The 26,980-nt window shown below is 38.1% G+C and overlaps 1 protein-coding gene across 9 annotated transcripts in view; it reads left to right on the forward strand.

The window, feature by feature from the left end:
• The window catches only part of NFX1 (nuclear transcription factor, X-box binding 1), a 76,620-nt gene that overhangs the window by 15,087 nt on the left and 34,553 nt on the right, over positions 1 to 26,980 (forward strand). For all 9 annotated transcript variants that reach the window (XR_013182665.1, XR_008535218.2, XR_013182662.1 and 6 more), the window contains exons 4-11: positions 7,953 to 8,030; positions 10,307 to 10,412; positions 20,283 to 20,354; positions 21,975 to 22,114; positions 23,344 to 23,443; positions 23,584 to 23,801; positions 24,527 to 24,624; positions 26,000 to 26,030. Coding sequence is in view for 6 of the 9 variants with exons in the window: in XM_054644699.2 (XP_054500674.1) it covers positions 7,953 to 8,030; positions 10,307 to 10,412; positions 20,283 to 20,354; positions 21,975 to 22,114; positions 23,344 to 23,443; positions 23,584 to 23,801; positions 24,527 to 24,624; positions 26,000 to 26,030 (843 nt within the window). In the remaining 3 variants the exon portion in view is untranslated. The remainder of the gene's footprint in view (positions 1 to 7,952; positions 8,031 to 10,306; positions 10,413 to 20,282; positions 20,355 to 21,974; positions 22,115 to 23,343; positions 23,444 to 23,583; positions 23,802 to 24,526; positions 24,625 to 25,999; positions 26,031 to 26,980) is intronic.

Raw genomic sequence — 26,980 nt, forward strand, 5'->3', positions numbered from 1 at the left:
AGAAATTGGCATTAAAAAACCCCTCTACCATTCCTTTGTAGTATCCATTCCTTACAGCGGCTTCTCCTTTAGTTCAAAGTTTCTCCTTTAGTTAAAAAAGCTTAAACAGCTTGTTTAAGGCAAAATTTAGCCATGAGAGGCAAATGGTTCACTACAAGCGGTAAGCCGTAAACAAGTTTTAAATCAATTTTTTCCTACAGTACTGTGTATGCCTTATATAATCCTCTAACTCAGTTCTTTCCAGTGTTCTAGCTAAACCTAATTTCCAGATTTGGATGTGTAAGATCATTCAATGAAATTAGTGCATCAGGATGCAAAACTGTGGCTGTGTTTTTACACATCAAGAAACATCTCATCTCTTATCTGTGCTTTGCTGAGCAGTGAAGCAGAAGATGCACTTCATGCATTAGCTGTCTGCTTTTACTCAACCACTTTTTAGTTTGTTTCTCAGATAAATACTCCTCAAATTCATCCCTCATGCCATGCAGTGAAAGGGAATTCAGAGAAAACAGAAAGCTTCAGCCTTTGTCATCAGCTTAAACTGTTTCAGATTCGTTGTATTTTACCACTTTTTGAAACTCTTAAACCAGTATGTTATGCCCTTTGAATCCTTTACTGTAAGCTAAGGCTGAGTTGCAGCCACTGCCTAGTTCAATTGAGTGGTGTAGACACACTCTGAAGATGGTAATCCTGAAGTAGCCTTGATTTTTTTCTGTACCCTTCTTGCTCAGCATTTGCCATTCTTTGTGTCATTCTGTATCTCTCTGGGCAGACTGAGGAAATACAGTGTCACCTAGTTCCAAATTTTTGACAGAAGTTCTTGCAGACTGTAAATCTCCTGCAGAAAGGATTGGTTGCAAAGTTCTTTTTGCAGAAGATGCATAGTCAGACTTCTGGGAATTGTTGTGAGCCCCTGTTCTCACTTGGTGAGTTTATTTCAAAGGTCCTCGAGGTACTACTTTACTGTCTTGGTTTGAAAAGACAGGTGTTTTCTAAGGAGGGCAGGAGCCTCTCTTGAAAAGGAAAATGCAGACCCCCTCCCTCCGAATTATTCTAATTTTGAAATTAAGAGGCTGTCAGGCAAAGATAGGGGAGTAGGAATAACAGTTATTAGGACAGATGTTTTTTTTAAAAATCCAGTAATACAAAACAACATTGACAGAGTCAGAACACAACCTGACATCCTCTTGGTCAAGGTGTTGGTAGCAGTTCAATTAAATGGTGGCTGCAGTCCTCCTGGAGTGACAAATGTGGTTCTGTTGAAGCAGTGATCCTGTAGAAGAGTGTAGTTTTCCTCTGAAGGTCCAGTGGTGATATAAATGGGCCTGGTCTTCCTCTGGGAATCCAGTGGGAAAAGGCTGGCCATGGTGTTCCAAATCTCAGATTACATCCAGATAGGAATGCTTGTCTTCTCCCCCTGGGCAGAGCATCTCACAATGGGATGATGTAATTTTATTAGTCATGCAGTGAGACTCAATGGCCCATTAACAGAAGATATTTTCTGGAGGGAGTACTGGTTGTGGAAGAGATAAAGAAAAACTGCCCCACCTGGTTTTAAGTGGTGGCCCAATTAACAGAAGATAACTGCCCCACCTCTAACAGATGGCAATAGAATACACACCCCCAGCCACATCTTGCATTTCCAACCTAAGACATTTACCGTGAGGTGGGCACAAGGGAGAAATGTGACAATTCTTAGGAGGTTAAAAGCCAAACTTTATTTGCAAACTTTATAAGCCAAACTGAGAGTGATTGTTGAGTGACTCCCCTTTTTTGGAGTTGATTTATCTCCCTGGAACAGCTTACTCTTTCACAAAAGAGTAGCTGCTTGCTTAAGGGGGCTTTTATCTTTCAAGACAGTCACCTTAGATGTTTGAATTCTGAAAGCTTTTAAAATAGCAAGATTTTGGGCCATTTGCTTTTCATGTAAGGATTTCTGGACTAAATATGTTACTGCATTCTGCATATGAGAAAACTAGAGCTAATCATTAACTGAAGTTAAAGGTGGCCTCAGTAGAACTGATACAATAAAGACAACAGTATATATATTTTTGACCTGCAGACTTTGCTACCCCATCTTGTTTAGATTTTGTAATCCTGAGTTTATTTGTTTTTCCATAGGTTGTTTCAGTATATGTTCTACATTTCAGGCTTTGGATAATGAGGAATTCACTAGAATCCTGGCACTTACTTCTGTCTGCTGTAGGAAAAATGGGAACACTGTAATCTACCTAACTCCATAATTTGCTGGGTTTTGGAAGGGGAAAAAAAAGTTGTTTTGGTTTTTTAAATTTTTTCAATTAATTAAAATTAATTTTAATTTTAATTGGTTTTTTAAATTAAAAAAAAAATTAATTTTAATCGAAGGACACCATTTCCTTTGATTCTGCAAATGTTATAATGAATGCCAGAAAATCTTACCTAATTCAGCAACCAAAGTTTTCACTGGTAGGTTTCACTTCGAGTCTATTTGCTGATGAGTTTTGAATATTCATTTTATGTTTTTGCAGCAGTGTGTCTTGGTTTGAAAGGTGTCTGCCAAGGAAGGCGGGAACCTCCCTTGGTTGGGGGGACCCTTGGTAGGAGGGTATGACCCTCTTTCCTCCGAGTTATTATAACTTTGAAATTAAGGGGCTTTCAGGCAAAGTACAGGGAAAGGAATAACAGTTTTTGATACTAGTATGTATAACAAAGCAAACAACAACGGCAGCAGAACAAAAAACCAGAAACCCAGTAACAGCCTTCTTTAGGCTGCAGGCACTTTCCCCTTTGGTGTAGTTACGGTCACAGCCGGTGGGGGGGACTGTTGGCTCCCAGCCAGACAGGGCAGGTGCAATGATTCCTTTGCAGCTGTAGGGGGTGCTGTGGCGCGAGTTCAGCTGCGTTTCCCTCACATGGTAATGGCGGACAGGCTGGATGCTGAAATGGGCTGCAGCTGGAACCTCGGAGTGACAGTTGGGATGGCAGAAGCAAGCACACCCCCTGTGGTGGCAAACAAATGTAACAGAAAACTTAGGGGTTGCTGGACCTGAAGTGCTGGGTTAGAGTGTAGCAAAAAAGCCTGAGGCTGCCGAAGAAAGCGGTTGGGGCTGGGCAGTGGCAGCTGGAGTTCTCCATAGCTACTGCCACACGCAGCAAGAGAGACATACCTTCCAGGAAGGGGGAGGGGGTCAGGGTCCTGGATTTTCCCTTGAGGCACCCGAATAGATGGTGAGGGTCCTTTCCAATCAGATCAGGTGTTAATAAGTTCCCAGTTCAATGGCTGCTCTAATGAGCAAAGTCTCACCCACAGTAAGGAAGAAGCAGTGCAGGGCTGTGCACTGTAGTGGCAGTGAATTCTTTTCACAGTAAGCAGCTCAACTGTCCTCCTCCGATGCCAAGAGTGAGAGACAGCTACGGCCTAAAGCTGCTCACCACCTCCCCACGCCCTCCCCCCGGCAGTATCTCTGCCCTTCCCAGGAGAAAGCCCCTTTAGGTAAGAGAGTAGCCAGCTGCACCCTTCCCCCACCTTGGCGATTTCTTTTGTCTCTTTTAAGTACCAGTTGTTATTTTCTCTTAGCAACAAATGGGACAAAATTCCATAAGAGAAAGAAAAGGAAAGAAAAAAAAAAAAGAAAGATTCTGTCTTCCAACTGGTATTTCAGTGAAAATTGCCCTCCTTGTAGGGCCTTGCAGCAGCTCTTAACCTCTGTGATTCATAGTAGAAGGCTGAAAGTGCATGTGTGCGTGCATAATTTCTCACAATTTTTTGTGATCACAGTATAGGATCAGAGAAATCCTGAATATTTGGATGAAGTAGATAACATCCCTCATGGGGATCTCATATAGTTTCATCTTCCAGAACAATAGTGACTTGTGTCTGTTACAAGACAAAAGGAGGTATGGATCCTTTGGGGATAAGGCACAATGCTCAGCAAGGGGAAGCTGTGGCATTAATGAAAGCGAGGTGTTGCCCAGGATGGGAGTCCTGGGACACCAACGCTAATTAAATGTTGAGACACTATGCAACAGAACGCTTATAGGAAGTGAAAAACAGAAGGAGTGTACAGCTCTCTTTTATAATTTGTGCTTATTAACACATTATATGTATGTTTTGCTCATTCCAAACTCACTGATGTAATGCCTGTGTTATTGTCTGAATTTTGAGACTCAGAGCAGGCCATCAGATTGGCTTCAATGTTAAGGTGGGTGCAGTTGAAAAGGAAAGGGAAGTATTCTGAATTACCATGTCAGTGTGATAAAATGTTCTTACGGCTCTTACTTAGATGGGAAGAAGCAATGAACTGTTTTAGGTCTAGATTTCTAGGCTCCAGAAACCAATTCTAGAACTAGGTTACTGTACCAAAGTCTTCTCCCTCTCTAAAGTATCTCTCTTCTCAAGGAGTCAAGGCATTGCCCTCTTCTTGGTCTGCTTGCTCTGTGGTGTGTTAAGGAACCTTCCCAGTCCTGCCGTCCCCAGGACTAGCCTCTTACCACAAGACCCTCTAGCAGTCATACTGTCAACACCTGTGAAGGGAGGCCAAAGCCCCTTCACAATGGACAACTGGAGTGAGCCAGTGGATGCTTCACTTGACTCCCTGCTGTGCGGAAAATCACGCTGCGAAAAGCCAGTGTCCATAAAGGAGACAGAGGAGTCCTACAACTTTATTCAAATGAAGGGAGGGAGTCCACTACGCCATAGGGTCTCTTGAGTTTTTGTAGGATGCAGCCTCCTTTTATTGTAAACTCCCAGCTGCATGTTGCCCTCCTCCTTTCCCCATTGAGTTGAGGTGCTAGAAAGGTACAGACTTCCCAAACTGCCTACTAAAATATTCCCTCTTGGATGTGTATACTCCCCCCCACCCCCATCACACATTGTATGACCTTTAAAACTAACTGTAAGCCCATCCTAGGTGGAGAAGCTAATTTCTGTAAGTCTCTTATTAAGCCTGTGCATTTTCCCCCAAAGTTCAGAAATTCAAGCTGTGCTTGGCACTGCAACAAACTTGGGTGGCTTGATGTTTGTAATGACCCCTACAACCATTCTTCCCGAACCTGATTGGTCCTTTCAGATCAAGCAGTTTGTGAAGAAGTAAATATCCATTTCTAGTATCATTATATTTGTAATGACCCCCACACCCATTCCTCCAGATCGAGTCATTTGTGAAGACATTTTTCTCATCTTTATTTCTACAATGTAGACTGTCAGCAGCACTCAGAACTAGAGAATGGATTTTTATTCTATCTTAGAGTGATCCTGGTCAGGAGGAGGAGTTTTGCTGGGTATCACTTTGCCATCAAGTGAAAAGATTCTTTCCTGTAAGGCAACAAGCATTTTACTAACATTTCTTGAATGAATGTGACCTTAAGGTATTGCATAGCTAAGGTCAATCTGACAAAAAATACCTTCACTACACACAAGATCTTTATTTATTAAGGGGAAATTGTTGTCGCTTGCCCCTTTCCTTCTTCTGCTTCTTTTAAAAACTGATGTTTAAATCATGTTTAATTTGTGCCCTTAAATTGATAGAACAAACATTTAAGTAATTTTGTCCCTTCTTTGTAGAGAAGATAGTTTCACTGGCATCTTCATTTTGACTGTAAGGATTGGAGAAATTTGAGGTATTACAACTGTCTCTTTCTGTTCTGCCCTTGGGCTCCACTTCCAAGTGTACCAGATCCATACCAGTCCAGTGCTGGCCTCTAACACAGCACTTCTAAACTTCTGAGTTTCAGTGATCAGAATAGAAGCTAACAAAAATGTTGGTAAATAGTTTCAAGTAAGGAATCTTTTTATCCCAGAAGGAAGGAGAGAATAGCAATTACTGAAACAATCTCTAGTAAGAGGGAATGAGGTGTCTTGTGTGCGGTGTCTTGTCTTGATTCTGCTTAGATGACTGTCCCTACGGTGTCTTAGGTTAGAATTCTGCCAAATTCACTTCTGTTCATGAGAAGATTCATGAAAATGGAATGTTCTTTCTGTAGGATCATCCTCATTCTCACTTTCCTTAGTAATCAGGATTTTAAAGGAATGCTTACAGGACCACTTCTTACCAATATATATGCCAGGAGCCATCCTACTGTTATTCTATATTGCTGTAATGGCACCTGAATCCTGGAACAAAACTTTTATTACTCCTGATTTTGGAGGAACGCAACCATGCATGTCCCTTGTGGGTGAACACACAATAATGTGTTTTGACCAAAGATAATCAATGACGATGAAGAAGGAACTATATCTTGCCAAGGCTGTTTTTAATAGGTTCCTATTTTTGGGGACCTTCCCTATACTCTGGAGAAACTGTTGCTTGTAGAGGACTAGGCATCCAGCTTCACGGAAGTTGTTAATGGGAGAGGTCTTCTGTTAGCCTCGTGAAGCTTTCAGGGTAGACTTATCTTCACAGCTTTTGAAAACATAACATGGAATAAGAATGAAAGAATTCGTTAATGCCGTAATTAAGCATGATGTACCGTACTGTAATCTCATAGGGAATCCTGTAGTATTTAGTGTGCTGGGTTTAGGAGGAGCTGCATAAGGTGCTTACTGTTTTGTCAGTAAATACGCCTTTTAGTTGCCTACTGCCTGTTTTTGCCTTCCTCCTTACACTTCTCTCTGAGTTGCTTCTTCTGAGTTCCTTTAGTTTCTAGCAGTAAAAAGAAAAAAAGTCTTGGTCAGGAAATGTAGATTGGTCTTGACCATGAATATGAGAGTATATGCCTTGTGCCACTGTTGTAGAGCTGCTCAGCCTATAATTGTACAGATCTCTACAGCAATCTTGGTGGCACACTAATATGAGCCAGGATAAAGAGGGGTGTGAATAAGCATGAAGCAATGGAAAGAATAGACATGCATTAGGTTTGCATTTCTAGACTGTCAAGGCAGTCTGTAATATGAATAATTTCAATTTGTGAAAATAATTTCCCTTGTACACTATGATGGGTAACATAAGTTAAATTGTTCAACCCAGTTGAAGCTGAACCAAGGTGTGCCTCTTGTTGCACTGCAGTTGTCTTGTCATAGGCAGAGTTTCCTGTTTGCAATCCCTTCTGCTTTCATAACATGAAATTATCATGAATCTTGGTCAGATTTCTTAATAGTGAAGAATAATTATAAAATCACAGGTTTATTAATTTGCCAGCACTGAATTGATTCAGTTAAGAGAGACAAAAGTGTTAATCAGTTTTTTTCTTTTTAATATCTATATATAGGTATAAAAATATATCTCTCTTGTCTGTGACCTCTTTTGTGTTCCGTAGCGCTCTCAGACTCATATTCTTAATGGCACAATACATACTGAATTGGGGAAAATTAATGTTGCTTTTCTTCCACTTTACTGTTCTTCCTCTACTGCTAACACACTCTCCTGAAACACAGAAACAAGATAACTACTATTTGTTAAAATAACTTGAAGAAGAATGTAAATTAATAAATTAGATTATTCTGGTTTATATAACACTGATTTCATCTGAATGTGGGGCAACACTTAATTTGTCTTCTACAAAACACATAAACTTATGAGAGGATAGTGAAAAGGAAAATACAGGTAGTGATTTGTGTGAGGTAATTATGTATTCCTCACCAATTTCCCTCTCTTAACACTTTTTTTCCCCTCACAGCTTTAGATATGGTGAAGTCTATGTTCTAGCTGTATATTTTATAACAGGGCATATGATAATAGAAAAATTGGGAGTTTAAAAACTTGCTTGCTTCAATAAAAGGTTGTAGCCTGTTGAAATGAAATGTTATGGCTGCGTTGATATATATATCAATAGATATACATTGATATATTTTATACAGAATACTGTATAAAATGTATTCTTATGAATGTGTTTTCTCACCACTTCTGAGTAAATGGAAAAGTTAATTTATTTGCAACTGTGTTAAAAAACAAAGTAGAAGAACTTATTCTAGGCTTGTGGATTAGGTCTTTTATTTACTTCAAGTCCTTTTTTTTTTGTTTTTTTACCTACAGATGGCAATAGCGGTTGGAGATGTCCAGCTTGTCAGAATGCTTCTGTGCATGTTCCTAAAATTTACACTTGTTTCTGTGGTGAGTTTCTCACTTGCTTTTGCAAAGAAAAATAGTTTTGTCATTTTGATTCCTTTTTCTTAATATGAATTTCAGTATTGGTGCTTGTTTGCTTGAAACAAGCAAACACGCCTGAAACTCAATTTTAAAAAAAATTTATTGACACTGGAAGGTGGCTGCACAGAGAATCATGCATGTGCTGCTTGAGAAATGAAAAGAAAATAGTAAGTCCCAAGTGGTAAATATTTTCATATCATTATGTAGAAATAGTGATTTTTATGGAATAATGATAGATTTTGGCAGGTATCTTGCGAGCTTTCCTTCTGTAGAAGGAGCGGAATAACCTGCATGTTTACGTCTTTGTGGCAAGACCAAAATAATACACAACTCAAGGATACAACTACCTAAACCTTTAAATTGATTTACCAATTTTGTGATTTATATTGTTTAGAGACACATAGAGCTTAAATAGGAAAAAATATTCAGGCTTTTCAGACCTCTGTGTAGATATGTGTTTAATAAAAAAGGTTAATGACATGAGTACAGCACTCATCAAGCCATAAATATAAAAAAAAAAGGAGAAATTATGTTACTTAATTGCATAGATATGAATAAGTTTTGTTTAGAATCAGTACTTCTGTTATCTATATTGTTTTCACATAGCTTTCTTTTCCTTAAATTAGAGTCACCGGAAGCTTTCACCTCACTTTCTAGAAAACAGTGTTCTGAATTTGAGACAGAAACTGTGTCAGTAAACTTGTCTAAAGAAGCAAGATTTGCTAAAATAGAGTTTTATCTTTTTATCTAAATGTGTTAGTGAATCAGTTAGAAACAGTGCAATGCAGTTAAGGCAGAGTTTTTGTACAACAATGTGTGAAACTTTATTAAAATAGGGATAATAATTCAGTTATTAGAGATAATAATGCAGTCAGAATGAATTGACCATGAATGAAAGTTAGACCAAATGAAAATTAGAATTTTAAAAAGTCTAATTTTAAAAAGTCTTACAGACAGGACATCTGTCTGTTAAATAGGGAAGAAATTCTCCTTAGCCTAAAGATGTTTCATGATTTAGGAGATCTACAGTAAGAACTTTAAATTGTCTGCAGAATTATTACTCCCATAGCAGCATATAGTAACATAAGAGTTCAATCTTCTGCAGATAATTTTACATTAATGATATATAATTTGGACATCATCAGTCACTTATGTAAGCCTATCTTGTATTTGATGCAAAGTACTAACCATGTGCTGAGTGTGGTTAAGTGTGATTTTTTTTTTCCCACACTTTCACCCATGAGGAGATTCCTGTCTTATTTTTCTTCTGAAGCTTCAGATCTTTCTGGGGACTTTCCTGGGTATTCAATTAGTTTAGTTGAAATTCCGGTGAATAAATGCTATCTGTAGTGTTTGTTCATATTTTTCTAACTTAATACTGTAGAATATACAGAGGTATATTTTAAAAATTTAAATTATGTGACTATGACACCAAAAATACATTTTCTTGTTGGTTTTGATTGTCACAACTCAAATTTGCAACATTGGCTTAGTTGCTTCCCTGTTAATTTAATTCCTCTCTTGCAGAAAGCCAAAAGAGTGTTAATGATGGCATTAACCTTAACCCTGATGACCCTGCACTTAGAGCTATGAGATTTGATGATATCTCAGATTAATGAAAATATGGTTTAGTGCTTATCTGAAATATAGAATACTTGAAGCTAACATGCTTCTTGATTAAGACTTCATTCATCAAAATTCATTAACCTTTAATATTTTTATTAATGTAGAGTCTGCTTCTTTTTATAGAAGTGACTTTCATAATTTGCCCACTTATTTAATTCCCTATTCCCCATCACCATGCCAGGTAGATCTTACTTTCTGAGATCAGTATCTTTTACTCTGTTCCCTTTTTTTCCCCTCCCTGCTGCATTGAGACAGCAAGGGAGTTTCACCCTTCAATTTTCTTAGCTACTGTGCAGCCTGACCAGCTGCAGGGGGCTTTTAGTTTTCATGTATTTTATCAGTTTAATTTAATGTATCAGCTACCTGGATGTCTGCTAATTGAGAGTACAGAAGGAAAGAATATTCTGGAGCTTGCTATTCTAATGGCACATTCTTTTAAAAAATCTGAGTATGTATCAGTACAGAATAACATAAACATTTGTATAATTTTTTTGTCAAAGAAGACTGCTTGCCAGTATTTAAAGTACCGCTTTTTCTCTTTGGTAGGATATTTTTCACAAATGCAGTCTGGTATTCAAAGCAATAAACACCTTTTTGTCTTTGACATGATTTAGGTAAGGTGCACAATCCTGAATGGAATAGAAATGAAATCCCACATAGCTGTGGGGAACTTTGTGGAAAGAAGAGGCAGTGTTTGGACTGTCCACATCTTTGCAACATGTAAGTAAATGTTCATTATATAAACAGTGAAATTACTTAGAGAAAATTTCTGAAGACTATATTTGCTTAATTTTTGATTCCAGGATATGCTTAGTGTTAATAAATGATCAAATCAGTAGCCAAATTTATAAGAAAAATTAACAATGATTTATTAGATTGTTAACAAAAAATAGAATTTTGAAAAAAAACCACCACAGCCAAGACAGCATCAGCCCCGGGTGCAGGTGCTGGGTGAACCGAGATCCGACCGACAAAGTGCCAGCGTTTCCCCAGTGGTTCACCCCGTATGCTTCAAGCAGTTAGCTTATATATAGTTTATTCTGCCTGAGGCAGGGATGACTGAACATTTCTTTGTGTCTCTTCACATGTAGAACTGGGTCCATACATGTGCAGGAGTAGACAAAGGTAGGTCCAGGTGTCCAGAGGGATGTCTGAGCACCTCGGCAGAGCCTGTATTCATATGTAGCAGATTGACACCGGTGGTTCTTGAGTATGGTAGATGTAATCTTCCCAGGTGCAGGTCCCCAGTGAGTGATTTAGACATTCCAAGGAAACTAGCAATCATGGCCCAGGAAGGTTTCTTTCATACCTTAACAGACTTGATATTATCTCAATGTTTTCTGGGAACTAATTGAATAAACATAAGACTCTGCTCCCAGCCAGGGTGGTCACAGACATACCTTAGATTCTACAATATTTTATACACATATATAGCATGTATTATCTCTACCATATACTACACTTAGAGATTTAGAACCTACAGAGGTTTATAGTTCAGCTGAAGCCTGAAAGAAATGAAAAGGCTGAAATGCTTTTGTGTTGGTATGTCTAAAGTGAGTTCATGTACGAGTATGAACAGGATGTCTTCAATAGTTGTAGCTACATTTCTATCATATTTTAGGAACTGAACCAGCTATCTGACTTGGTTTCAAGAATTTTCTTTAAAGAAATAACAGTGTCTGAAAGTAACTCTAAACATATTCAGTGGTCCACCAGATTTTTCAGGTGCTGTTATTCATGCAAAAGTGTTTGAATATCTTAATTTGGGATTAGTGCTACTTGTTTAAACTGAAAGACCACTTCTTTCCTTTGTTTCTTTTTCTTTTTTTTTTGGCTTGCAAACTGTTGAGGATAAAAGGGCATTTGTATTTTTTTATTTGTTGAGACCATCAGATAGTTTAACCAGAATCCCTCATGGAAATTTTAATCAGTATATGTAACTCAGATTGGTTCTGCTAACATTTTATTAATATAATTCAGTGAAGAGAGGCAAAAGGAAGTGTCGTGGTTTGGAATGGGAGGAAAATTTTGCAAAGTGAGGCAAAAGCTTTTTATGTAACTGACAGTGTGCTGAACCACTAAGAAACTGGACAGGCTTCTGTAAAGACACATGTTAAAGGCAGACAAAACCCGGGAACTTGTTCTTTCCCTTCCGGTCAGGAGCGAGGTAACACGGCTGGGCGGCCCCTGCCATGGGGCCGGGCCGGGCTCTGCTGCGGGGTTGAGCCCCCTTCCCTGGGCCGCCTGCCAGCCCTCAACATTGGCTGCTGAGCAGGGAGAGGGGACTACTGCGGGGCTGGATGGAGCCGGCCTTGCTAACGTCTGACTACCAACTACCCCCCCCCCACCCCTGCCATCAGCCAAGAGCCCAGCAGTAGCCCCAGGCTGGTGCCAGGATTTTACTCCCTTGGAAGCTGACTTCCCTAATTACAACTCCCAGCCCTACGCCAGCCGGGCTCCAGGCGGTATGTTAACTCTTTCAATGCTTTAATCCTGCCTCGAGTGAGAGAAAGGAACAAGATACAAGCATGTAAAAGAACAAGATGAAAACATCATAGTCAGTGAGGAAGATTTAAGTCCCACATGGGAGGGAGGGGAAGATGCCTTGATGTTACAGCTCAAATTCTCTTGTAAGCTATGGAAAAAAACCCCTTTTTCCTTATAACCGAGGAAACTATGGGGAGATGAAAGGGTTCAAATTATAGATACCAAGTAAAGACCTCAGTGCCAAAATAAGCAGATGTTAAAATGGCTGTAATCCCATGAGAAGTTTGGGCAGAGAAAGAGAGAGTAGTCCTGTGCCCCCAGGAGAAGAAAGAGAAGATCTCTGTTCCCAGGGATAAAGATGATGTTAGAGATACATAATGAGAATTTTTACCTTTGAACAACTTATCTTTAAAACAATACCCATAAGTCAACATGGCCTATTGACAAGCTGTGGGAAGACTTGTGGAAATGGGAAGGACTTCACAATAACAGGGTTCCCTGGGCGTCTCTTATTTGCGATGAAATGGAGAGCCATGAGAGAACTGTTTTTTCCTCTTGTGAAGAAGTCTTCATAACCTTACCAAGAGGGACTTCTCTCCCTAATTGAACTAAAGAAAGACTATTTTAGAGGTGGTAAACTAACTAGAAATTTTAGGTTTTCTTTCTTTAGGTTATCAGTGGGAAAGAAAAGGTTGTGGGGGAAGAAGAAGTGTTCTGAAGGGTTTGTTCTGATTCTTACTACTTTTTTTTCTTTTAATTACTTTTAATAAAATTTTCTTTATACCCTTTTAAAGGTTTTGAACCTACTTTACCTTTCTCCTAATCCTATCTCACAGCAGGAAATGAGTGCACCGGTAATTAGCCAGCACTGAAGCCCACCACACTCATCAACACATTAGTTGGGAAATTTTAAAATTAGGAAAATCTTAAATTAACAAATCCAGACCACTGCAGGAGGGCATGTCTGTTTTCAGTTTTGGATGTTTTACATGGGATTTTTTTATATGATTTTTTTCAATGTATAAATATGCTTGCTTGTCAGAAACATATATATGTTGTTCCTATTGTATTTAGATTCAATTTCCATGGAAGTTGGTCCTTAACATCTGTTCATATTTCTGGTTTTGGAAATTTTTGATAGAAGCAGTTTTGCTCTTGGTCCGAAACTTAACCCATTCCAACAGATTGTCGCCTGACACTTTTTCCAAGATTTGCGAAAGCTCAGAACTTTACTCTGAACTTTGTATTTAATGTTTCCTACTTCAAATATATTTCAACATTTTATTGAATGTCAGAATAATTCTTTTAATATTTGTTTCCCACACCTGGAAATGTTAATTAGACTTCTTTTTGATATTAGATTTAATTTATATTTATGCATTATATATCTATGCATACAGATTTATGTTTTATTTCATTTAAGTGTTATGGCTGTTTTCTTAATTTACTTTCAACTTTCAGACTACACTTGAGGTAGCTGATACCCTGAAGAGAACACTGATTCTCTTGGAGACCAGTGGCACGCCTCCATCTCAGGAGAGGCATATGTTCATGGACATATCTTTTGCCCAATCAGAAATAAGCAGACTTCTTAACCACTTTGAGAACTCCCTGACTGCAATTTGTTGCCTGACAAACTTTCCTGTAGGGCTTGGAAGTAGATGTCTTCTCTTCTTTCCTGTCCTAGTCTACAGCAGAGATTCAGTCTTTGGCATTCTCTTCTAGAAAGTCTTCTGAAGAGTAGTGACAGTACTGTGACATTGGGGTGCTACAAATTTTTAGTCTCCAAATGTCTGATCTGCATAAAAGCTGTGAAAATTGAGTCCCAATTTGTGACCAGTTGTAGCATATTTAAAAATGTTATCATTCAACTTTATATTTCATGTGAATAAAACCATGATGAGATTATCCAGTCCTGGAGGTAAGGCAACAAGTAGGCATGCAGATAAAGATAATTGATGTCTTGACACTCTCGAAGTTAGGATGGTGAACTGGAGAGAAATGCACTTTCAACATCGGTGTTACCAGTTTTGGATGTTCATCATATTTTGGACACTTCTTTCTCCCATATGGGAATCTTCAGTGTCTGTGAGGACACAGGCCGCCATCATCTGCTGTATCAAAAAGCAAGCAGGATCTTTGTTCCCTCTTGCTGTATCAGTGGTAGAGTTAGAGATGCAGGGCTTTAGTATTTGCATGCAAATGATAAGTCCGGATCATGATGTATATCTGGGCAGAGATTTTCCTCAAGAGAGTGCTCTATTTCATGATTCTTGCTTAAGTTTAGATGGTCTCAGAACTTCTTGCAAGCATTTATTTCTTTGGATTGTGGATTTGCTGTGTGCCATTTTCCCCTCCTCCCACATGTTCCCATAAGGTGATAAGGTTTGAACCAGAACTGTCATTGTGTTTGCAAATATCCTAAAAGCTGTTTTTTTGATTTTTGGTGAAAATAAGTTACGGTGATTTACACTGCCAATTGACAGGGGTGATTTAAGGGACACAGACACCAATGGAAAGAATGGTCTTATTTTACAATGAACATTAAGATAATACAAAAGTAAAATTATACATTCAATAAAACACATGCTTGGCTCTACCAACAAGCAAAAATAAGCAAGGTAGTGTACCTAGTCATTACTTTGTGAGAGAAAGGATAGTGATTGAGAAAGCTAGATCCATCATCAATTGCCTAAATACTTCACCGTCACCCAGAGTCCGTAGTTGCTGGGAAGCTCTGTTTCACAGTGAGGACCTGAAGAACTCTTCCCAGCAATTAGCAAAATCCTACATTGTGAGTCCACCCGTAGGTGAGGCCTCCAAATTTGCCCTGAAAGTGGGTCCAGCTTTTATAGGTCCAAATCAGCAAGTCAAAGTGACTTGAATGTATTTTTAGCACAGAAACACCTGAATCTGATGGCGTGCTTGCTGACCAGCCAGGGCCAGGGCTTGGCCAGAGCCCAGGCCTTGGCTGGGAGGGTTTTCCCCTAAAATACCTTACAAGAAAGCCTCTATTCATGTTAGCTGGAAAATTTCTTAAAATGATACATTTCTTGCTGGTAACTACAGAAGGTTATGTGAAAGTTTTTGAAGCAGGGGTTTGGTGTTAAACAGTGGGTATAAGCTCTTGGTCATCTCTTTTTAGCTAAATAATACTGATGGTGTCAGTAGTCACACAGTGCTTGGGATCCATCTAGTAAGTCAACTCTGTCTTAGTAAGTCAAGTAAGTAAGTCAATCTAGTAAGTCAACTCTACCGCTCAGGCCTGAGCACATCAACTGGTTCAGTAATAAATCTTATTGTGGTGGTTTGACGGGAAATATGTTTTTTGAGATGCTATGGTTTGGGCCAATGGATATTCAGACCTTAATACCTGTGTTTGGGCCAATGGATATTCAGATTTTAATATTGGCATTAGGACATGGATCGGCCTCTGAGAACACAGGGTTAAAAGCAGAGCTCTCCCCTGGGAGCCTCCTCTTTTGGTTTTCAGGTCTCTCCCCCGGCCCAGCTGCTGGCTGGGCTGGGGGAGGGGAAAAGCCATGTGGCCGGTAGAGGTAGGCCTGAGCTCGGGGTGGAAGGGTGGGAGAGAGAGATACCGGGAGCCATCGGGCAGCCCCCCCCCCCCCCCCCCCCCCGAGAGAGAGTACAGCCTGTGTCTGCTGTAACCTTGAAACTTGATAAACATGGGCCTGTGCCGGCAGCACGGCTGGGATGGAGAAGAATGGGGGGATGCAGCCGGCCGCTTGTAGGAGCTTTTAACCCCTTTTCGGAGAATGAGAACTTTACAGAACATTGACCTTTCCTAGAAGAGAGATAGAGTGGAAGATGAGGAAGGAAATGTGCAAGTGTGAGAGAGGTCTGGGCAAGCGAGATAGTAGAAGAGTAGAGAAGAATCCTAGTGGGAAGAGATGATGGAGTGGCTTTTGCTGGACTCTTTTTGTACAGCCATGGACAGAACCATGTTCCTTGTGATACAGAGACTGCATTCTAGGGGGAGGCAATGCCTCAGAACCAAGAGGGTTCAGTGTTGGTGCCCCTTGGCCCCAGGGGGTGAAAAAATATGGGGGGGACAGGTGTCCCAAAGGAGAGATTGTGGGGACAGGTGTCCCAAAGGAGAGACTGTGCCTTTTTTGGATTGGGACAGAGCATCCTTAAAAAAAGACAACCCTAGAAGCTGCTCTGGTCCGTGTTCAGTGGTGAGAGCACTGGACATGAAAGGAAGAGGTCACGATGGCAGATGTTCTCCGGGTGGTGCCACGAGTGACACGGAAACACACGAGGCTTCAACTGTGTTTCCAGGGGAAGCCCATGGTACAAGAAGGACTCCTCTCCTCTTGATGGACTGAGGATTGATTGTTTGAAGGGTGGTTCTGGACTAAGAGTTGGTGATTTGGGGAATAGATGTATTGTATTGGAAATTTGGTGGGGGGAGGAGGAAATGTATTTGTAAGGTTTTCATTTTCCCTGTGTGTGTTCCTTTTTATCCATAGTTGTAGTGTAGTTAATAAAGTTTTGTTTTCTTTCTTCCCTAAGTAGGAGCCTGCTTTGCTTATTCCGGGTCACATCTCACAGCAGAAACCAGGGAGAAGGTATCCTCATGGGGGCACTGGCATTGTGCCAGTGTCAAACCATGACACGTATATTTACTCAGATTTATTGGTAACCATTTATATAAACAGTTATTTGGCAGAGCTGAGGAACCGGTAAGCAGCTGTTTGAAAGGGGAATGCTTTGCAGACCCTTTGCTAGTGTTGTGCTATGACATGCATAACACTTCTCAAGGTGAGTTCTCTTCACATTTTTAGTTTTAAAACACTGACATTTATTTTACAGTGTTAGGTTCTACATCACAGAAACATCTAGCTTAACCTTCAATAAAATGTTCTGGATAATAAACTCCTTAACAAAGCAAAACTTCTTTTAAGGCTCTGAAGTTCTCCCTGCCAGCTGAAACTATGCAAGGCCTTGAGAGCATTTGAAAAAAGGTCTTACAAAGGCAGTAAATGAAATTTCTTTCTGTCAGACAATACCCTTTTTCTGACCCAGAGATGGGGCAACTGAGAGGTGTTTTAAAAACTTTTATTCCATTTTCAGTCTCATGAGAAGGGTGAGACAATACAGATGTTGTAATTCACGTCATCACAATCAGAAGCCAGCTATTTCCTAATTACAATACACTATAAGTGTTTCTTGGCCTATCAGCTTTTTGCCACACCATGCTGTAGGTGCTTTAAAGCCAATCATCTAAAACTGCCTCTCATGAGTCCTAGTACAAAGGCATCTTTCATAGTTGTATTTCTCCAAAGTATCTAGTCTTATTTGCCAGGCCATCCATTGAAACTTTTTTTTTAACTCCATTTCTCTCTCAACAATATCTGTCCTATTCCATGGCATTTCTAAGTCAACATTTCTTATCTCAAAGTTTGCATACAGATGCATACTGTGTGGGCCTTCTGTCAGGCCCTGAGAACTCTCTACACATCCATTTCCCACATCTCTCTATTAATTTAAATTTTAGTCACTGGACTTCCTTCATAGATCTTTGGTGCTGTAATCTTCTCTACAGCAGTAGAAGTCCCCTTTTTGTTCTGTTATAGTATCTAATACTTTCACTGTCAGGCAAATGGAAGTTTAATTTTTCCTCTGTCTAGATGTATCTATCTTCACAACTTTTCTTGTATGCCAGTTCTCTAGAGCAACAGCAGTAAATTGCAAAATAATCCTCCATGGTAATGGTAGATAATGAAGGTTCAGTTAAAAAAACCTCTGCGTTCACTAAACAGAAGTTAATACTGAATGTTCAGTTAAAAAAAAAAAAACCTCTGCATTCACCAAACAGAAGTTAATACTGAAGTCTTCAACCTTTTTGAGTTCAGTTTGCAACATTTTCAAGTCATTTAACTTAGTTTTTTGCTTAATCCCCTAAACCAGGACTAAAACTCTAAAGGTATCACCCATCTTTATCATCTAAGGTGCATTTTCTGCATTTCTTGTGCATGTCTCTATGCTGAATGAAATCTGAATTTCAATCTTAATTGTTGTTGTATGGATCAAGTATGTCCTAGAGCTGTAGTCATACTGTAGCTTCTGTCTAAACTAAATTGTACCAGAGACTTTTGTATGTCTATCTGTAGGGATGCATAAGGAATACTTATTTCAAAAGTCAGAAGTTTGATTTCAAAGCATTAGTTTTTGCATTACTAGAATTTTTCTGTTCTTATTAACAAAAGGTCAGAAAACTGTTTCAGAAACATACATTGTCCAGACTTTCAGATGTCTGAAAATTGTCTGATACTGTTCTAACAAAAGGAATCTTGCTGTAAGACTGTGATGTATTATTACTGGTACTTACAACTTTAAAATATTTGTGATCAATATAAATTGCTGTTGTGTGATACAGTATCATCAGAAAGCTTGCCAGGAGTGGGGTTATGGAAGAAATCTTAGCATTGCTTGTATATGAGAGTGTTGAGAGAAATAATACACCAGGTAAAAAACTTAACATGACAAGACTTCCGAAGATGATGTGCCTTCTCGCTTTTGCAAGTTATGACCTAGATTCTGGTATTTTGAATTCCTATTTACTTTAATCTGATTCTTAGTTCAAAAGTTGGCATCCAGCCTTCAGAATCCTATGTGGGTCTGTGAGAATTGAAGTCAAGACAGTGCAATATACAGTGCAGTCCCCTTACAAGAAGTTTTCTTGTAAGATAGGTTTTCTTGTATGTTGCAGAATGCATGTTAATTCTCATTGTCTGAAGTTCCACAGTACAGTTTTAATTAATTCAGTGGTTTTGCTTTCTTCCTGCTTTACTGTGCATCCATTCAGTTTTTCTTTTTTTTTTCCCCTTTCCTTGTGCCTGCTCTGTGCTTTTTCAACTCTTCACTGTGTCATAAAACTGATTTATTAAAAGGCGGAGGGTTATGGTGGTTTTGGTGGTTTGTTGTTTTGGATTTGCTTTATGTGATGGGGGATTTTTCATTGTTATGAATTGGTTTATTGTGCAATTGCTTGGCTTTACTGTTACAGCTGGCATAGGTTGAATGATAGGTTAGGCCTTATTGTCAGCTAGGAGGAGCGGTAGAGGAAGAAAGGAAGCCAGACCACTGTCAACAAGCTGGAGGATGACTTAACTATATTGCATATGACTGTAGTAACTGGTGTACTAATTAGTACTTCTATAGTTACTGTCCTTGAGGAATTTAGCAGTTACCATGTAACTGGGTAGTCTGTGTTTATGGAGTTTTCTGATATTTCTGAGTTTTTTCTTTTGGCTAAGATGTCTGTGCTGGTCAGTTCCGGCTAGTAATAATTGCTCCAAATGAGAGCTGCTGTTTTTGCAGATGAAGGGAACTGGGAATTGGCTAAGGAAGAGTGCAGACTAGATAGTTAAGTATAATTTCACAAACCTGGGCTTGTCTGTGCCCTGCTAAGGTCTTACATGCAGATAGGGAACATCTAGTTTTTCTTGAAGTAGGAGGTAAGATATGATATGTAAAGGACTGGAATTGATGACACCTGCAGGAAATTGCCCTTGACAGTAAGAAGAAAACTGAGGCAGACTTGCTGTGTCTCCCACGTGTTACCTTACAGGAAGAGGAGCACTACTCTTACTGGTGGCACTAGAAGCGCTAAGTTCAAAGATAAAACCACCAGCTCAAAAGAAGAAATTATTAGAGAAGTTTTTATCTCTGTTGTATTTAAGATCACCAAAGAAATAATTATGTTAATGCTTTGGACATAAGATGATTGTTTTGGGTGTTATCAATGATGAACACAGTTGAGTTGATGCATGTTTGCTGTTGAAAATCAAATATATCAAATGTGTCAGTAGCAGAATTGATTTGTTAATAGTACTGTTGATTTGACAGTGGCAGGAATACAGTTTTTCCTTCAACATTAGTGGTCTTTGAGACTGATGCAATTGTAATAATCAATTTTTTTTTCTTGTGTTAAGATTGCTTTCACACCCTGCAGGAGTGAGTGTAGGAGTCCTGTATAATGTTTTGATAATGCACTGATGTTGGGTCATGGTGGATTGTGTCTCTGCGAGTGTAATAAAGCTCAAGTTAAATTCGCTTTTTTTACTTACTTCTAAGTCTGTGCCACCCAGGACCGTGCCCTTCGTGCCCAGCCTTTGTGACAAAAACATGTGAATGTGGACAAACAAGGTAAGAATGCTTCTACTATGCAGACATAATTTTAGTTATTATAAACATAAGAACAGTTTAAAACTCTATATACTAATTTTTTTTTCGTACAGTTTATTAAAAATCTGCTGAACAAAGTTTAATCTGAGCTGTGACTTGAATTTGTGGTTAAAATGATTTGGAGAATTTTATATTTTGAAAAAATGCAGTTATTTTTAATTTTTCAAGAAAGAAAGTAAAAATAACAAAAAATACTTTTCAGTTTATGGTACATGTGGCTGAATTCTTTGAGCAGTCTGTAAGTTGATTCGATTTTGAAATCTCATACTAGTATTTATTAATTTTATTTGCTAGAAGACTCCAAGAATTTAATAGAAAAAATGTTCACGTCTTTTCTATCTGAATGAAACGAGATCTTAAATTACTTAATTTCAGAAATAATAATTTCAAAAATAATGTGGGTTTCTCAGAAACTATACAGAGAAGTGTATCCCAGACATGAAAGTAATCTTTTCCTTACATGTTTGGTGCATATAGTGTCATTGCCAATAGCAATATGGTACTGCCTATACTATGTGTGATTACTCATAATCAGTTGGCCTGAGTCTTTAGAGTCCCTTTTTCTTGTTATGTAGAACTGATTCTGTGTAATAAATTGCTTGCCTGAGTTTGTTTACAGAACCAAAAAAGCCATAAACCAATTTCAGTGTTACATTCTTGCTCTGGAAAAAAGATCTTTTGGTTTTTTGCAATTATTGCTCAGAGTTTGAATCTAATACTACACAATATTAATTTTTCAGAAGAAGGTACTGCAATTTCTGTGGCAGTATTTGTAGATAAAAGCACTTTGTCTTCAGCAGAAAAATGGATTACTTGTAGATGACTGAATTTTATCTTCCATAGTAATATTACCTCCTTTTATTGTTTAGGGTTTTTTGGTTTTTTTTTCAAGATGTCAGATTTTTTGCAGATGTCAGATTATTTCACCAGATTGCTGATTTTTGTAATAGTACATTTGATACTTAAAACCTGCTTCAAAATAGCATTTCATAGGTACTGTATAAGCATCCAGGCTGTATGGCATGGCATCACTAACTTAAGGATGTTTTAAAATTATTATTTCAAGTACATGTTTTACAGCCATTGTATGAGCCATCCAGAGTTGAAAAAATAGGAAAATTGATTTTGTCACATTTTTAGACAATTTAATAAAAAACTCAGTTGTTTTCATAGTCATCTGACCCACTGTTAAGGCCCATATCCCTATCTTCATTGTGTTCAATGGATTTAGGATTGTTTAAGTCTTCAGAAAGATGTCTGTATTGGAAATATCTGCTTTTCTGACAGTGCAAACGTGAGTTCATGCATTTGTTCAAATTTTAGTGTCACCTTGGGTTGTTTTCCCCCATTTTCTTCAGGAAAAATTCTGTAGACTAACTACTGTTAGAGGTGTTTTACTTTAGTGAGGTGGAAGAGGGGAAGCAAGAGGAAAACTAGGGGTGTTATTTCCTAAAGACTTTCATTAGTAAATTATGCTGCCTTTTGAAGATATTGACTTTTTACTGAAAATGCCTTTCCCTTTTTATTAAATACTGTATAGATGTCATGTAGCTGACAGGCTATGTTGTCATTTCTCTACAGTCATTCAGTTCGCTGTGGTCAATCAACAAAAATTCATTGTTCTAATGTATGTGGAAATACTTTAAACTGTGGAAAGCACAGCTGTACTCAAGTGTGCCACTCAGGAAAATGTTCACCTTGCCAGTTAACAGTACAGCAAGGTAAGTACTGAAATGCTTTTCAGATATCTGCCCTACACAATGAGAACAAGGGGGTGGAAAAGAGCAGTACCAAAAGGCAAGTGCCAGTTTTTCCTAAACCAAACAAAATCTATTGCTGTAATCCTGCCATGATGATTAGGCTGTTGGAGCATGTGCCTTATTAGGACAGGCTGGTGATACTGGACTTCCTTATCTTGATAGGGCTGAGTAGCGGCCTTTCAGTAGCTAATAATTAATTTAAGAAGACAGGGACAGGTTATGCATGTGTGAAGGATGAGAGACAATGAGCTTAAATTCCTTGTGACTAGCTGTAAGGGAAACCTCTTTTCTTGGGATTTTCAAGACCAACTGAATAAAACACTTGAGTAATGTGGTCTTATCTCAATGCTGACTGTGCTTTAGGTAAGGGCTTGGACTAACTAATCCTCTTTTATCTGAATTATCCTCTGATCCTACTGAATTTTTTACTATAATTATAGGAATTAATTAGACGGTAAATGAAAGAAAAATAGAAGAAGGTATAGGAAAGTGTAATGTGAATGAGGGGTGTGGGTCAGAGGCAGAGACTCACACTCTAGAGTTCTTGTGACAAACAGTCTTGAGTTTATTCCTCCAGCTCATTTTATAGGCGCTTCAGTTACACATGTGATTTGTTGAGGTCTTAGCCCCATCCAGCTCTCTGGCCGATGATACATCTGCATTTAGAGCTGAATGACATTGGCTGAGGGTCCCTGTGCAGATTGAATCAAACCTATCCTTGCCCACCCGGGGATTCCAGGGCAACAGGAGAGTACATTTCAACAAGCTTCTCATGATTTCTGTTAAAATTTTGTAAACCAAGACTTGAATGGAAATTAAATTGACTGAGTATGCATGCCAGTATATAAATAACTTTATAGAACAGTTTATACAGAAAAATTCAAGTTAATTTTCTCATTTTTAAGGTAATAATTAACTTGTTATGTATACTGCTTTAAGAAATAAACTTTTTGTGCACATAGTACCACTTTATCAAAACAAATAATGCTGGAATTCCAACTTCTGTAGGACAAAACTCTTACATTGATGAAATAAATCTAAAGAGGAGCAACTTCTTTATCCTTCTAAAAATTGTTATAATCTAAAAATTGATTGTAACAATTTTTCACTTCTTACCTCTTTGTATTTGCTGGAGGTGTTTTGTCACTGATATTCTCTTGTATTTTCTGTGGAATATTGCTTTCTTTCAGTGTGTTACTGTGGAAGCAACTTTAAAGAAGTATTGTGTGGATCAAAGGAAGAATTCTCTGACGGTTTTGGGAGTTTCTCATGTCAGAATATATGTGGCAAGTAAGATCACTATGACTTACGCTTTTAAAGAGAAGAAGGTTATTCTATTCACAATAACTTACTGTGATGCTCTTAGATAATTCCCCTTTTAATTTTTTTCTTGTTTTCTATTTTGTTTCTTTGATGATTCTTTTTTCCAGAAAATTAAATTGTGGGAGGCACAACTGTAAGCAAGTATGCCATCCTCAGCCTTGCCAGCTCTGTCCACGACTTCCACAGGTTGTGTATCGTTGTCCCTGTGGTCAGACTCCTCTCAGCAAGTTACTGGAACTAGGATGTGTTGAACGTAAAATTTGCACAGATCCTATCCCATCGTGTGGAAAAACATGTGGCAAACCTCTTTCTTGTGGTAGCTATGGTAATTAGAAATTTCTGTATCAGAGTATTTCAAGTGTCTCATAGTGTCACCAAAAGTCAGGTGAATAGAACTCCTTAACACCAATGCAGCATTAAGAAGCAGGCATTCTTTATTGTGGTACCAGCTGCAGGTGGGATAAGTTCACCTAGAGTCGTGCATTCCAATTCTCTGTAAGCACGTTGCTTATATACTTAAATTACATACATATGCTTAACAATTTGCAGAAATCTCATACATATTATAATTGCTCATTACCATAAAACTCTCCTCCTGGTTTAGTCTTTTTATGGTCTCATTTTGGCTGTGTTTGCATTCCTAAGCTAGATGTACTTATTCCCCCAGTCCCTTTATCTTCCCTCTGTCCTTGCTCTGCAAGCAGGACATGCCTGTTTCTTTGTTAAAAGTACACAGATGCAGTCTTTGTTCTTAGATTAACCCTTTTGATATCAATATTTTGGAAACAAAACAAAAAGTGGTCTTTAAATATTTAATTTCAATAAATTAATATTTTATTAGTGATTTTGAGTTTTAACCAAAATGAGTCTAAAAACCACTGTAGAGCCTGCAGTCTGGCTGTGTGTTCATAATAATGCTTTAAAATAAGGAAATAAAACTCAGCTGTGCATAAGCTTAGTATCATTGACCAGTTATGCTCCTAATAAATATGATGTTACATGGTCATAGATTTTTTTATATTCTTAATATTTGTATTTTCATTTTGCTAGAGTTCATTCATACATGTGAAAGCCTTTGCCACGAAGGAGACTGTAGACCATGTTCTCACACATCAAATATTTTTTGTAGGTGTGGCTTCAAAAAAAAGGTGAGTGTGTAACCGCAGAAGCAAGTCATCTTTGCTGCTTTTTAAAGCTGTAGAGAAAAAGGAACTGAAGAAATATAAAGAAGTACTGTGCTCCTTAGCTGCAAAAACTTATGTTGTATACTAACTGATAGATGGTATCTAGCTTACACTGTGAAGTGGTAACATGCTTTTACTATGAAGGCAATTTTTAAAGTATTTTGGCAGAGTTTGAACAGAGTTCTATTAGCGTAAACATTCTGCAAAATCCCATATTATTCTGGAGTATTTTTGTAGCATAAGGAATTGGTAGTGTTGTCAAGACTAAACTGAGAGAAGAAAGGCAGCCTAATTAAAACTTTATAGTAATAGCTTGTAGTCTCCTTGTAGACGTTTTAGTAACAATGACATGGTTACTGATTCCTGTTCTTTGTACATTTATATAGTGATCCTCTAGGTCCTCAGCTATTGTTATTTAGTAATTATTATGTTTTTAAACCATGCTACTTTCTGTAATCATAGTTTTGAAATTTTTGGCTACTATCACAGAAGCTTTGATGACTTTTTGACCTGTTATATATCATCTGCAAGTAGAGGTGGCTTCTGAATATATGTAAGTCTGTAGATGCATTGAAATTACTGAGAGTTTGCTAGCGGTTGGAAATGCTTTCTCCTAGAAGTTTGCTGAAGGTAGTTATGGCGTAGAAGGCTTTAGATTGCATTTTGAATCTTGAAATAAAGTAGTGATGTTTTGGGTTTAGTTTATGAAGTTTCTCACACACCAGAAAGACGCTTCTATAAAAAGAGTTAACTACAGTGATAATTTCAATCAATTATGAAAAATGTAATACTCAGAAATGACAGCTTAGAATATAAAGTTATTGTGAATGCTTCAAATGTCAACAACATTATTTTCATCCATCACATTTTATTTTCATGTTGAGGTCTTTAGGTACACCTTTGTAGATTGTAACATTAGGCTTCTTCCTTTCTTTTGTCAGACTTGCGTTTTTGGGATATTTGGTCAAAGCAGAAATTTATGCACTCCTATCAGTACTCTCTGGGAGAGCTCTATTGGTTTCCATCACACAGATTTCTGGTTTCTTGGGACAAGCCTGATTCTCTCAGTTTACAGTGACACTTAAAACTGCTGAATTAAGTGGAGAATACAAAACTACATTTTTTAAAAATTGGTATTGAATCTTTAAGGAACACATACTGTGTTAAAAGATTTGAGGATTTTTTTTCCCAGTTTTTATTTAACTTTTGTATACAGATGTGTTATACACATGAAAACTGAGTGTGTATAACTTTTTTCATGTGACCAAATGTTTTCTAGATAAGTATGTTTCAGTTGTTTCATTTATTTTAATCTAATGGCTGCTTTTTTGTTTCCTAGGAAATCCCATGTGCTCTTCTCAGAAATAAAGGTACAAGATAATGATACATATGTAATGTAAAGTTGTTTAAAAATTAACACAGCTCATAGTAATTTGGGGTTTGATTAACAAAGTTGGCAAATAGCTAATCTGTACTGCATCTTATATCCATGCTTCCATGCCAAGTTGGTAATTTCTGCTGCTTGTTCATGGTACTGGTCATGCTGCTATGTTTGGGAGAAGGTTTGAAATATAAACATACTTAGTTTTCTTTAATCTTTTACATAAGGAAAGACTTCTTCACATTTGATCTCAAAGATTATGTCTGTTTTATTTTGAACAGTTTCTTACACCACCTGCCATATTCAATAGGTTGACATCCCCCTCCTACTCTCCCATCATCCTGTATAACTTTTGGTCAACTTGCACAGCTCAGATTCAGTGTAATAGTTTTACTCTGATGCCTATGTTTCTGGGGAAATACAAGCTTTGATTCTACTTCACATTGTATGGTGATGATCTATGCATCATCTTTGTTCCCATTTGATGCTTCTTGGTATTCAGGATGTAATATCTCAAAATTCACCTCAGTGAAATCTTTATTGACCCCTGTCTACTGAGGTATTTATTTACAAGATACATAAGGGAGTAATAGCCTTATTTTCTAATTTGACCTTTTGTCTATGAAGACTTTGCTCTTATGGAATCCAGAAGTGATTCCCTTTTGTTAGCTGTTTATGGTAATAAGGATGCTTTGCTAGCAGTAATTTCATGAGCATATAGCAGTAGTTGTTTTTAGCTGACTAAAACAGCTAAAACCACCCCAGTTTAAGCAGTCTTAAATTGGACGTTTGTGGTACTTTAGTGTATCAGAATATCCTGTTTTCTTTGTTCTGTTGTGTGGAGTTTATGGTGTGAAGGTTAAGGGGAAATTAACTAGCTTCATGAATTCTGCTTTCCAAAATCCTTTTGAGTAAGGGTTTCTTTAAAGAAAGGCAAGT

Source organism: Agelaius phoeniceus, chromosome 1 (genome assembly GCF_051311805.1).
Source record: "Agelaius phoeniceus isolate bAgePho1 chromosome 1, bAgePho1.hap1, whole genome shotgun sequence".
Classification (NCBI taxonomy): Eukaryota; Metazoa; Chordata; class Aves; order Passeriformes; family Icteridae; genus Agelaius; species Agelaius phoeniceus.